General features: G+C 34.1%; 1 protein-coding gene, 1 long non-coding RNA gene and 1 pseudogene across 2 annotated transcripts; 1 reads left to right on the plus strand and 2 right to left on the minus strand.

Moving 5' to 3' along the window:
- Positions 1 to 2,430: 2,430 nt before the first annotated feature.
- Positions 2,431 to 3,303, minus strand: LOC145068244 (uncharacterized). Its single transcript, XR_013688945.1, has 2 exons — positions 2,892 to 3,303; positions 2,431 to 2,788 (listed from the first exon to the last, which is right to left on the minus strand). It is a non-coding gene; the product is annotated as an uncharacterized LOC145068244 (long non-coding RNA).
- Positions 3,304 to 5,845: 2,542 nt separating this feature from the next.
- LOC145086235 (RNA methyltransferase family protein) lies at positions 5,846 to 8,744 on the minus strand. Its single transcript, XM_079023986.1, has 9 exons — positions 8,251 to 8,744; positions 7,674 to 7,916; positions 7,433 to 7,594; positions 7,185 to 7,294; positions 6,988 to 7,096; positions 6,646 to 6,917; positions 6,399 to 6,565; positions 6,186 to 6,316; positions 5,846 to 6,087 (listed from the first exon to the last, which is right to left on the minus strand). Exons 1-9 carry the CDS (start codon positions 8,677 to 8,679, stop codon positions 5,980 to 5,982), a joined length of 1,731 nt encoding a protein of 576 aa, XP_078880112.1. The 5' UTR covers positions 8,680 to 8,744; the 3' UTR covers positions 5,846 to 5,979.
- A 3,419-nt stretch (positions 8,745 to 12,163) lies between these two features.
- LOC145054236 (protein ROOT PRIMORDIUM DEFECTIVE 1-like) lies at positions 12,164 to 13,380 on the plus strand (annotated as a pseudogene).
- The last annotated feature ends 368 nt before the right edge of the window (positions 13,381 to 13,748 follow it).

Consider the following 13,748-nt stretch of genomic DNA (forward strand, 5'->3'; position numbering starts at 1 on the left):
TTAGGGTATTAGATAGTGTAATAACTTGCAATTAAATATAATTTTCAAATAAAACTTAGTATGAGAAACTAACCAATGTGATCAAGGGTCAAAGAAGACATTATAACTAAAACATAAACAAAGAACTATTATGGATGAAACATGAAACTTTAAGAAGAAACATACAAATTTAAACCGTGAAGGACAACAAAAATCGACAAGTATATTTTTTAAGTAATTTAAACCAATATATTTTTAAAGTAATTTAAACCGGGCCACAAGTTTATCCCAATATTGTTCCCTTAAGCATTTCATCGAACAGGTAGTAGACAGGTAGACCAAACAAAATTTCCAAGTATCCAAATCAATGTCTTAAATCCTAACACATCAAAAAAAAAAAAAAAAAAAAAACAAACAAACAAACAAACAAACAAACAAATTTGTGATTTTAACAACCAAAAGCAAAGGATATGACGTACATTGTGTATGAGTCTATCATTTATAATTTGATTGCTTAACTTATTGAACAATTCGTCAAAAGTATGAAAAAAATGGGGAATCTCATAGAAAGATCCGATTCAAGTTTCTAAATAACACAACTGTGACAATTAATTTTCTACCACAAAATTTGACACCCTCATAACATAAAAATCAAAATATATTTTACTTACGTTCACAAGAACCCAGATGAATTCGACCATTTTTGTTGTTTGTCAACTCCAATTTCGACCTACAAGAAATCTAAAAAAAAATAAAGCAACTTGAGTAACAATTATTTTAATGTTGTCACAACTTTAGCATAAATATCGATAAATAGTACAAATATTAGTTATCAAGAAATAAGCATATATGAGGTGACTAAAAAATTGTCAAGTGGGATTTGAGTTACTTGTTTTCTTACATTTATCTGATGTATTTATAATTTCAGTCGTTCAACTACAAATCTAAATCGTTAAGTAAAAATCAAAACAATCTGTTTTCCTCAATTTTCTTCTCCACTACAAAACTTAAGTTAGATATATTATGTAAAGAATTGAGGGAGGCGGGGTATTTTTGTAATTTATTTTTTGTGAGATTTAATTGTCATTAATAGAATTCCAAATTTAATTCATTTTATTTTTGGTGATATTTAATTATCATTAATAGAATTCCTAATTTAATTCATTTTATTTTTGGTGAGATTTAAGTGTCATTAATGGAATTCTAATTTAAAACGTAATATACGTTTTATAAAATCTATTGACAAAAATAAATGGGTTGACAAAGATGATGTCATCAAATAATCCAAAGGTGGAAAAAATATGATTGAAATGCAATCAATGGTCCTGATTTCTTCAGTTTAGAATTAAAGGTTCACTTTTAATAATATTTAGAGATTGTGTGTTTTTTTTGTAAGCATACGCATTGGCGCACGCACAGAGAGAGGGAAGTACAACAAAAGTATAGTTGGAAACAAAAACTGATCAAGTTGAAAGATAGGGTTTCAAAGAGATAAGGTCCCAAACCAATAGCTTTTGGCTCTTTAGGTTTAATAAATTTATATATTTTCTTTTCTTTATTATTGAAATAGTAATTAATAAGATAAATTTTCATGGTTGGTCCCCTAATGTTTAGCTTTTATTGCACATTTCCTCCAATTATGAGAATTTCTGCAAATTTGGTCCATATTTCAAACTAAATTAGCATCTTTCTTCCAGCTATCAAGTATCAGTTTCTAGTTTCCTGTAACTTGCTAAACATATAGTAATGACGTGAAAGAATTCGTAATTTAAAACAAACAGTCAAAATTTTGGCATTTTTTTATTATTAATTTGTTATTTTTGGGGGTTCTGAAATATCCAACCCACATGCAACCCATGACTACAGCTCAATGAATGAATGGGTTTCCATTTGAAATTTTCTAAGATTGTTCTCTGAGTCTTCATCGTCAACCCTCTTTTTTGTTTTCTTTCCATTTATTAATTTTTATAAAGGACAAATAAAAGTTTGTTTGTACTCCACTTTCATTCACATTTTCGAATATGCATCCTTAAAACTATCAAGCAATTTAAATGTAGAATAAATGTATTTGTAGCAATATTTGTTTTACGGAATGTAGTTTCAAATTTGACTGACATATATTTTTATGTGCACTTTATATTTGTAAAAAGTAGAATTTTTAAACATGTCCATTCTTTTTGAATATTTATACACGAAACAATCAATAATTACGTCAACTACCCAACTCGGTTTTATGATCAAGGTTGGTAAAACTTTCAATACATCCAAGCTTTCATTTCAACTTTTCTTCATCATACATAGTTTTTAGATAGAGTTGAAGCTTTTATCTGGATGAATGATCAATCGAGAGTTTGAACTTTATCTAGCGGGATTTATTTGATTTGTTTATCATTTTAATTGTAATAACCAAATAATTACATCCAAAACATATATTAAAACAACATTAATTGATACACAAAGGACAAAAGTGTGGATTGAACAAAATAATGAAGCTGGTCGTCACCAAGGTACAATTTTTGAATCTTACAAGTTACAACAACGGTTATTAACTAACTAACTTATTATCATCCGGCGACACACGTAAAGTGAATCTGTGAATATGTTCCAGACACGTGGCTTAAATATATTGGTTTAATTTACCTAAGCAAATTGATTTGGAACATTACACGTGGCTTAAACATATTGGTTTAATTCGAAAGTGTTTTATGACTTGAACAAGCACACTCGCGTCATGGGCCATACTAAAAAGGCCCCAACGTCTATGTAGATATCTACAGTCATTTCGTCGAACACCTTGTCTACAATATCACTAACAAGGAAAGAGAAGGACAAAAATAATGAACAAAGGGATTTACAACAGAGTTTCCATAAGGAAACAGCTCACAGTTATCAGTTCCATGTATCTACGATACCTGTGAGTTTGCTAGCTCTCGTCATTGTAGGGGACCGGATTGAAAGTTGAAAACCCCGACCCGCCTTATCCTGTTTCAGAATAATTAGTATTCAGTCACCATCGCAACAAGTTTTCATCCACACGGAGAGTTCTGGAAGTAGCAGAGAGCCCCATACGTACAGATGCTATACTCAAAGGATTTGGAAACCAATGATTCAGTGTGTGGTACTGTCGTCCATGAATGCAAGATTGACCTTAATTTTCTTTATTATCCGGACAATAAAACGAATGCAGAGACAGCTGTTTACTTGTTAGGAGGATATATGTTCCAATTCCAAATGAGTTTCTCGTGGGAGATGTGTTGGGGTTGGGCGGTGCGTCTAAACTATATATATTACTAAAATTTTAAATCAACATATAAGATAAACGGAGTAGTATTATAGTTTGAGGGTGTTTGAAATTGTTTATTTAATCGATTTATTGTCATTTGAAGCGGTTAATTTAATTTGAGAGGCCAAAAAATTTTTTAGAAAATATAAAAGATAGAAGATGTTTGGTAAAAACATTGTAAAAGTTATTTTTAGATTTTGGATATAAAAAAAACTAATTTTTTGGAAAAGTCCCCAAAACCTGATTTTTTTGCAACTTTTTCTAAAATGACTTTTGTTGGTTGAATAATGAGTTTTGTATAGGTTATTTTTACTGATTGTTTATTTAAAATAATTTATGTTTTTTTGTGAAAATGTTTATACGGTGTCAAAGGTAATATATATATATATATATATATATATATATATATATATATATATATATATATATATATATATATATATACGTCGTAGACTCGCGCAAAGCGGCGGCGAAAAATAGTTTCTCATTCGGCAGTAAGTTCTATACGGAAACAGGTTAGATTTCAAGTAACACAAAACATATGCATATTTTTATCGATAGGTTTTACGGCAACAAATAAATGTAACCCTCGCAATACAAAAGAAAATAAATATTTTGGTGTGTAGTGTGTGTTTATAGTCATTCATTTTAGAAATCAGGACACATCAATACGAAGTGACTTGCTTATACCTTTATTGGTATTGATAAAGTTAATAAAAGGGATAATCAAAATTAATCTTAACAACCCGGTTTGCTTGATACAGATAAGTCTAAGCGGAATACCTTTATTTGTATTGATAAAGTTAATAAAAGGGATTATCCACTTTACTATCTAAAGTTTTAAACCGAAAAATAATAAAATTAATACAACCATATTTCATGGAACATAAATAACAAATGGAATACTAATTTTCTATTAGTCATAAATGATACATAGACATTTTTTCTTAATATTAAACAAAGTATTTGATTTTACAACTGACTGGTCAATTTCGATTAGAGGGCATAAATAATAAATAAAGCTTAAAAAATTACAAATAAAAGGGCCTATATAATGGATTATTTGTTTTATTTTAATTGGATAACAGATCGGGTCAAATTTTTGGAAGAGATAAGATTTCAAAAGTAATCAGATTAAAATTTAATATTATTTTATTCATGATTAGTTGTACTTTACGCTTAAAGAGTTGAATGTCTTAAAAAAATAATATTATTTTATTGGATCTATTTATAGAAATAATAGGATTTCTTTTATAAGTTAGTAAAGAAGTATATATATATATATATATATATATATATATATATATATATATATATATATATATATAGGAATGAGTTCTATGGAAAACAAATAACTAGGGCAACATCTACCGGAACCAATAATCAAATGACATGTGTCCATTTCTTTCTTCACAAGTAATGTATTGTGGAAGTTATTGTAGAAGTGATGTGTTGTCATGTTTTCATTGGTTCAAATATGTGTTGCCCTAATGATTCATTTTATATATATATATATATATATATATATATATATATATATATATATATATATATATATATATATATATATATATTTGTTTATTCGGCAAAACATAATAAGCTAATTATTAATTTTTAATGTTTGGATTTGTTTCTAAGAATGATTTTTAAACGTTGGATTAAAACAATCAACGATTCTAATTAGAATATAAACCATGTCTTATTCATAAATAGATCGTTTTATTTTAAAAAGATTTTGATTATTGTCATAATCATTGATTATACATGCATATGTAAAGAAAAAAAATCACAAAGGTTTTATTAGTGTACAAGTAACAAAACTCATGGCATCATTTAAGTATTAGGAACCTACCTATAATAAAATTCAATTACAAAAAAAGATTGAGATACCTACGTAAAAACATAAAATAAATCTAAAGATTATTATTTAATAACAACTAACCTCTTCTAAAACCCATGTTTTAAAACTCAGGTTGATCCAGTCCGTCAAGCCGGCTGGATCACAATTGAATCGGCCATGTCTACCTTAAAACTGTTGATCCGGTTGTTATTATTATTATTTCTTTAATGTTTGTGTGGATCTCCTTAATTTTACTGATTATTTTTTTATTAAATTTTAATATGGTTTAAAAAAATTCTATTTAAATTTAGGATTACGATCTAGAATTTTTTTTTCTTTGATGTCGAGGGTTGATCTTCCATTGTAAAATTGATATGCATTTCATGGTTATTTGATACTAAATTTGTTTGCTACATCTGGTTAGAAGTTTTATATTGTAATGCTGCTCGACAATTATATTCTTCTTTTTCCATAATTTTTTTATACAGTTTCATATAAGCAAACAAAAACAAATAAAATCATGGATTACCTTTCCATGAACAAGTGGTGAATAAAGGGTTTTAGTAACGTTTTAAAACCCGGTTTTTCAGTTCACCCGGTTTTATTTGTGTGTAAGGAACAAATTCATGGTATCATTTGAGTATTAGGAACCTAATTAATAATCAAAATCACAAACATCAAGTATTCCGATTTTCAGGTTTCAATAGGCTCTAAGTTTTCCCAGCCATTCGACTACGAGCTGGTGCATGTAAATACTTTTAATTTTTTTAGTTTATAAATTACAATGTATAATTAAAAACATAACAAAACTTGTGGATGAAAACCATATATCAGAAGTAGGTTTATAAATTATAATTGAGAAAGAGGTCAGAATGAATCAACGAAGCTCAAGTAAACAGACACATTCTATATGAGGAGTGTGAGGAAACATGTCGACAGGTTGTATGCTTTTTAATGTATAACATCCGTTCAATTTTTGTTCCACCTGTTAAACAAATGAAAAGACGGTTATACCCCTCCAAATAATTCATAATCATGCCAAGTAAGTTTATTATTATTATTGTAAAAGTGTGGGGTACTCACCGAACCATGACAAAGATAGTCAAGATCACGTGCACATGTGGCAGGGTTACATGATACATACACAATCTTCGGTGCCTTGAGCTTTAACAAGAATTTAATCAAGTTATTATGCATCCCTGGCCTATTGGGATCTGCATAAAACATCAAAAGTATAATCAATGCCTTAATAAGAAAAATATCAAAAGTACAATGTAGTAGTAGTAGAAAACAAACCTGATATGACAATATCTGGTTTTGGGAAATCATTCCCAAAACTTTCACCAACTTTATTAAGATCCCCTTGGATAAATGTGGCATTGTGTAGACCATTTAACTTAGCATTCCGACGAGCATCGGATACAGCTTCAGCAACTACTTCATAACCATAAACATGCTTTACCCTGAAATAAAAAATCCAAACTTTTTATTAAAAAAAAAAAGGGAATATTTAATAATGAGATAGCAGGATAAGTGAGTATACTTTTTGGCTAGTGTGAGCCCGATTGTCCCGGTCCCACAAAAGAGATCTAGAACTATTTCTGAACCATCTCCTTTTAAACCAGCACAATCTTCTACTAACTTGTAAAGAATTTCAGCCTGATGTGCATTTGTTTGGAAGAAAGAGTTTGCTGAAATTTCAAATGATAATCCTCTTAACATTTCAGTGATAGTAGCTTTCCCGTATAGAGTGTACTCTTGCTCTCCCACTGACGTGTTCCCAACTGCTGTGTTTACATTGTTCATGATGCTTACCTTAAAAAAATATACAAATTATAAGTTTCTTTACAAAAAGTAATAAATAGTAAGCGATAAATTCGCATACCACTTCTGGGAAAACTGATAGTTTGTCAACAAGAGGCTTTAGAAGCTCTGGTTTGTAGGAAGATGTCACAAAATTAACCATAAGTTGAGGGAGTTTAGTGTCAACATCTCTGAAAAGTTATGGAGTTGTAATTGATGTATATTAGTATTAATTAAGTAAGAATTTTATAAGAATATGAAGGAAAAAAAAAGTGGTACCTTCCACTTCTTATCATGAGGTGCTTCATAAATCCATCATGAGAGTGGCAATCATATGGTGAGAGTCCAAGTTCATGATTCCTCCAACAATCTTGAACGGCTGCAAGAACCTATACATCAGAAATGCAACTTAAAAGGAAGCATGCTATCATCTTCATCTTTCATAATTGCCAAAGATAATTTTTTTTTTTTTTAATTCTATCCACTAAGAGTTATTGATAGTGGTTTCAGAATCTGAAGTAAATTACCTTATTTGCGGGTTCACTTTGTAAAAAGCACTTGTCAACATTTAACACTTTATCAAAGAAACCAGGAGCATGTAATCCTAAAGCATAGACATTAGCATCTTCACTTCTCTCAAGCAATTGCTCTTTGGGAAGCCATCTTTTGGGACCAAAGGAAAATTCCATCTGATAGATAGAGATTAGAATTTAAGCAGAGAAGAAAGACATAAAACAGATTATATAAAAAAAGATGGGATTTACTTACCTTGTTTCTGTAGTGGAACTGCATATCACAAGGAACAATGGGCTTCATCATGTTATTAAAATCTGGGTCTTTATAAGAGAATTTTCCAACATGTACTACTAAGTCTCGAACTTGTTCTTCCTTAGCTCTAACCTGAGCCTCATATAGAAAGTTTTGTGTCCTGCAACCTCCACAATGCAAAGCATATTCACATGGTGCTTCCACCATATCTGTATGAGGACTTAGAGTCTTCACTTTAGTCACCTGCAATTCTAACAAGGCCATACAACATCATTTCCATGGCCATAAACGTTTATACAAAAGCCTAGCCAAACATCTATAGGCTTGTAAGGTCAAAGTTCTATGTAGCATTTTGTCAAACACCTGGTACCTGAAAAACTCGCTAACTATCGTTTCTAAAGGGTGAGTATGTTGTCATTGCAGAAATATGATTCAGTTTCACCTACAACGTCCTAGCAAGGTTGATTTGCTGCTAATGCAATAACGCAACGAAGAACTACACCAGCCCTAACTAAATGCAGAAGTAGCCAAATGATAGCTAGTTTGAAGGATGTAGAGTAAGAGAAAGCTAACGAACCTCGGCGTAATTGTTCTTTTTGCGTGTAACTCGACCGACAAAGCGTTCACCAGGAAGAGCGCGATCGCACATGACTATATAACCAGTTTCTTCCACCTTACATAGACCTTTTCCTTTAAAAGCTAAAGACTCGCACACAAGTTCCAAGGTCTCGCCTCGCTTGGGGAAAAAAGGCTTAGCTTTTTTGTTCTTATTTCTGTTATCTGGTTCTTCAATGGTGATGGATAATGTGCCTGTATTCAATTTGGGTTCCTCCGAATCTTCATTTGAAGAAGAGGATACATTAGAAGAAACAGCAACAGGCAAACTCATGGAAGAGGAAGAACGATAAAGGTATAGAGACGGTGCAGGCGACGTAGGAAGAGTTGAACGGAACTTGTTAAGCAGGGGAAGCTGCCGGAGGCCGAAATTTGGCATAATCGCCGCCATTGCACACCGTTACCCACCGGAAAAAAAAAACGGCGGCACTAACCCCTGAGCGTTACTTTTGGTAAGGATAGGGGCGCTAGAAAAAAAAAACGACAAAAACTTCATAAATGGTCCTTTTGGTTTTACAAATTCGTTCTTAATTTTAAAAAACGACAAAACTTCATAAATGGTCCTTTTGGTTTTACAAAATCTGAAGTTTCGTTCTTAATTTTAAAAAATCTCACGGATGGTCCTTGTTGTTTTAAGACTTTTAACAAAAGATCTTTATTATTAACTCCGTTAAATTTTGTCCATTAAGTGAGGGCATTTTCGTCATTTGACTACGACCATTTATGAGGCTTTGTCTTATTTAAAAACAAAAAAAATAATATATTATTTAATAAATATAGGGTCCCACCTCTGTAACATCCCAAAAATACAGGCCAAAAATTTCATTTTTAAATACTTTATTATAAAACCAACAGTGTAATAAAACATCTTGTAATATCATGTCATGTCAAAACCAAAGTAGAAATAATCAAACGTGTTATCATAAAACAATATCAGAGTGTAATCTCAAAGATCTCATGTGCGGAAAACCATAGTGTGATGCGCTACGATCAAGCCGGCTCCTTTCCTTTAAACACAAAGTACCTAAAACCAAAACTGAAAACCGTAAGCACGAAGCTTAGTGAGTTCCCCCATCATACCACATACCATACAATCATATAACATACCATACTTGGCAGGCATTTCTGGGGTGCCGACCTACCCGGTACGACCATTCTGGGGTGCCGACCACCCTTTGGTCCTAACAACCGAACCTCGGGGACTGTTTCACCCCCTACCACTACTACTATCACATATCATAACATAACATACTATCGTACATATTTGGGGTGCCTGACTACCCTTCGGTCCTAACAACCGAAACTTGGGGACTGTTCCCCTCCTACTACCCCTAACACATATATCAGATCATGCTAGCATATAATCATGACATCACCTACTGTCAGACGTATCTGGGGTGTCTGACTACCCTTCGGTCCTAACAACCGAACTCTACTACTATAACACATCAAGCTAGCATATAACATATCAAGTAGTAGCAAACCTAGATGATATCACAAAGACAATCATTTAACATACAACTCCTACTGGTGGGCCGACACTGTGGTCGTAGACCCACCGCTACTGGAAGGTAACTCACCTCACTTTGCTGAAGTCCCGAAGAAATAATCCCACACTTGCTGAAGTCCCGCAGACTCGACCCCAGCTGCTGGCTGACAGATTCCCGAACTGTCAACACCAAAACAACACCTAATTAATAATTAGGTCCCAATACATAACCATAAGTATATTTTTTGGGTAATTACTACATTACCCCAAGCTTGGCTTATTCAAGCCCAAGGCCCAATCCAAAGGCCCCAAAGTCAACTATGAGTCAAAGCCCAACATATGGCCTAATTTTCCAAATTGGGCCCAACCTTTACAAGGTCTTACCATAAGGCCCAACCATGTATTCCAACCCAACCTTTGACAGTTTAATGGTCCAATATTATATAATCATTAAGGCCCAAACTATGACCCATCTATGGCCCAATTTTCCAAATTGGGCCCAACTCCTCATACGGGCCTTACCACAGAGCCCATAAATTATTCTAGTCCATTTGTTTGGTCTTGGATGGCCCATTAATAACCCAATCATCAAGGCCCAATAGAAGGGCCCAACAATAAACCCAAATGAAATTAGGGTTTCACATAAAATGACGATTAGGGTTAAGTTTCCTACTTAACCCATTAATGACTTAATCTTCTAAGGACTTAATCCATTAAGTCCAAAATTACTTAGATTAATCTTTGCCAATGATTATCATTTAATATCTCAAGTTATTAAATAATTTTCGTGTGTGTGTCCCGATTAATTCTCAAAATTAGGGTTTCATTGCATTAGGGTTTTCCAAACCCTAATTAGGGTTTCTAATTAAAATATTAGCCCATTTATCAATTGTTGGGCTTTTAAGTTAATTAGGGATTTATTGGGCCTATTAGGCCCACTAGCATATCATTAAGCCCATTAGAGTTTCACTAAGCCCATTAAGGCTTCTTTGGGCCCATTAGGGTTTCTAGCACCCTAAACGTAACAACACAACGAGGCAAAGCACACCGCCACCCGACACGGCGGCCGGTAGCAGAAGGAGGCGGCAGCCACCACCCTACGGTGGTGGTTTGAGTTTCTTTCCATTATTCCATTTTTTTACATTTTACATTGTTAGCCCCAATAATCACACACACACACACACACTAATACAAAGCATCCATACACAGCAACCTGGTGGTCGGCGGCGGCATTTGGTGACAACCACCACCTTGCGGTGGTGGTGATGCCTTATCCGACCAATAAACACTCACACACATACTTCTAATATGTGAGATGCACTTCAGCCACCCTCCCGGTGGCTCACAGCGACGACAACAATAATATTGGGGATGTCAGCCACCACCTCAAGGCTGGTAGCAGTGGTATCTTTTGGTCCTCAGCCAAGCAGTAGCGGTTCAAGCAGCCACGAGAGTGGCTATCAGTGGTAGAACGGAAAGGAAGAAGGAAGAGGGTGGTGGCAGGACACAAGGAGGCAGCAGGAACGACGACAACAACCGCAACAGGAGAAGGAGGCGCCTTATTGCGTCCTCGCCGGCGACTGAAGTAGCAACGGCGTTTCCCGGTGTCTTCGGCTTCTACAACAACTGCGCAAGGCACCAACAACCTCGGTGGCTCGACTGGTCTCGGTGGTTCTTCATTCGTGCAAGGCGGCAAGGCTTCGGAAGTACCCTCCATGATCTCGGCGGTCCTTCCCGACAACCGCTATATCGTCCACGTCTTCGCCGGCGACGGAGACACCGGTGGGTCGAGCATCAGCAAGGAGATGTCGGCGGAGGTTGAAGATGTATAGAGCGAGCGAGAGAGAGAGAGAGAGAGAGAGAGAGCGACGGCTGATGGAAGGCCTATAGGGTTAGGGTTACACAACCTTTAAATACTCGACCCCATTCCAAAAGTTTTCCATAATGACAAGACAGGTCCCTCCCATCCTTGTTCCTTTTCAATATTAGTCCATAATTTACCATTTGAACCACACCATCTAAAACCCTTTACAAATTAGGCCCGAATGATCAAACTTCCACCATGTTAACATTTTTAGTCCCTCCTCCTCACATTCTTTTCAACTTAAGTTCCAATAATTACCACGGAGCCCCTGTCTTCATAGATATTTATAAAATGAGTCCCAAACTCACACTTTTAACCCCCCAACTTCTAAAAATGTGGCAAATAGCTCCTCGAACCCAACACCCTACATATATAATTATTCATTTTAGGTTACCATTCGTCCATTAATTTATTTATTTAACTAATAAATAAGCGGGTGTTACAACCTCTCTATCTCTCTAACAACTAGAAAAAGAAATTCATCCCTTTCGCCCTTGAATTGATTCTATCATCGACACATCCATGTCTGATACCCTCCCTCCTTTTTATAACCTCACAATTTTGCAACTCCTTGACGTCAGTGAACTCAAAGAGCCCCGACCACCCTTCCCCTCTGTAAATGTCTCTTCACTTTCTAAAAAGGTTTCATAAATTTCACTACAAAACCTAATATCACCCCTATATTGGAAGGAGCTCCTCAAATTGCATTTAAAGCTCGAAATTTTGGTTCATGTAACGTCATTAGAGGCATCGCAAGGGTTCTACAGTGATTCACATACAAAACCCAGGTGTCATCTCACAACTCCAATTCGGGCCTTTCAACTCCACCACACGACATCGATAAAAGAAACGAACAATCATTACACACATGCTTAAAAGACAGAACCAGGGACCTGAAGGTCGACAACCTCATGACTAATCTTTGCAAACTCAACTCAATCATAAGCTTCGATAACCTCATTCCAGGTCATAGAAGAGGACCATTTATTTCGGTTCAATTCATGTCTCGTTGGAACATAGTTGTTGGTCTAAATGTACCCATTTAAGGGTTCCTCCGAAAATATCCCCATGTGTTCAACGTATTTCCTCACCCAGTTAAGAGAAACATTTGTTGTAAATTAAGTTCCAAGATGACCCTCTTGCTTCAAGAAGAAAGCAACGCTATTAGAGATATGGAATCAGACACTGTCAATCGGATCAAGAAACTTCTGATGATCTTTGTCACAGGTATTCTCCACATCCACACATTAAGGTTAATCAAAAGGGAACTCAGTTTAAATAATGATTTTCGTGAATCAATTCTTTCAAAGTACAACAAATTCTAGTTAGTCGATTTTGAAATAGTAAAATTGATCGACATAGATGGTGCTCTTGAAGATTTAATGGTAGCTGAAGTGGAGAAATGGAGGGAGAGAGAGTATAAAGAGAAATGGTTGAGCGAATTCAAAACCAAATATGCATTTTCGATCAATTCCCCAACAAGATTCAAAATCAAAGCGGTATTTAAATCAAAATTGAATGAATGGCAAAGACTTCCTTACGTTAAACCCTGTGAACAAAATGAGTCTTTTGGGGCTTCGAGTTGTGGAGGGATTGAGCGGTTTGAGAAGCGAGTTGTTAGAATTCGTCATGAGCTTTTGAGTTTGGTCATGGAGAAAATGATTGAAGTTGAATGATTAGCACACTTTCTTAGAGATTTTGGTATTTCTTTTAATGTCGGTGTTGATATATATATATAGGGTTTGGTTCAAATGAGAACACTATTTAATGTGAGAACGTGAGAACACTACTTTATGTTACTATTCTACTATGAATTTTGTAAATACAACGATATGACATTATTCATCAACAAATATACGAACAATCACACATTAATATTCATATTAAAATTTTGTATGTACAACTTTATGACATTATTCATCACCGAATATATGAACAATCACATATTTAACATTCACATTAGAATTTACTAAATTACTTTACATATATATAAATTTTATAGTAGAATAGCAATATAAAATTGAATATATTCATATTATAATTACTACAATACTATATATATTAAATTCATAGTAGAATAGTAACATAAAGTAGTGTTCTCACGTCC

This window comes from Lactuca serriola, chromosome 1 (genome assembly GCF_051521515.1).
Source record: "Lactuca serriola cultivar US96UC23 chromosome 1, Lser_US96UC23_V15, whole genome shotgun sequence".
Classification (NCBI taxonomy): domain Eukaryota; kingdom Viridiplantae; phylum Streptophyta; class Magnoliopsida; order Asterales; family Asteraceae; genus Lactuca; species Lactuca serriola.

Bases quoted from the DNA above. Each gene is read 5' to 3' on its own strand.
- LOC145086235 (XM_079023986.1), bottom strand. From the start codon at position 8,679: ATGGCGGCGATTATGCCAAATTTCGGCCTCCGGCAGCTTCCCCTGCTT. The intron at 7,595-7,673 runs GTAAGTAAATCC...TCTATCTATCAG, and splicing joins AGTTCCACTACAGAAACAAG to ATGGAATTTTCCTTTGGTCC. The intron at 6,566-6,645 runs GTATACTCACTT...TTTTTATTTCAG, and splicing joins GGGCTCACACTAGCCAAAAA to GGTAAAGCATGTTTATGGTT.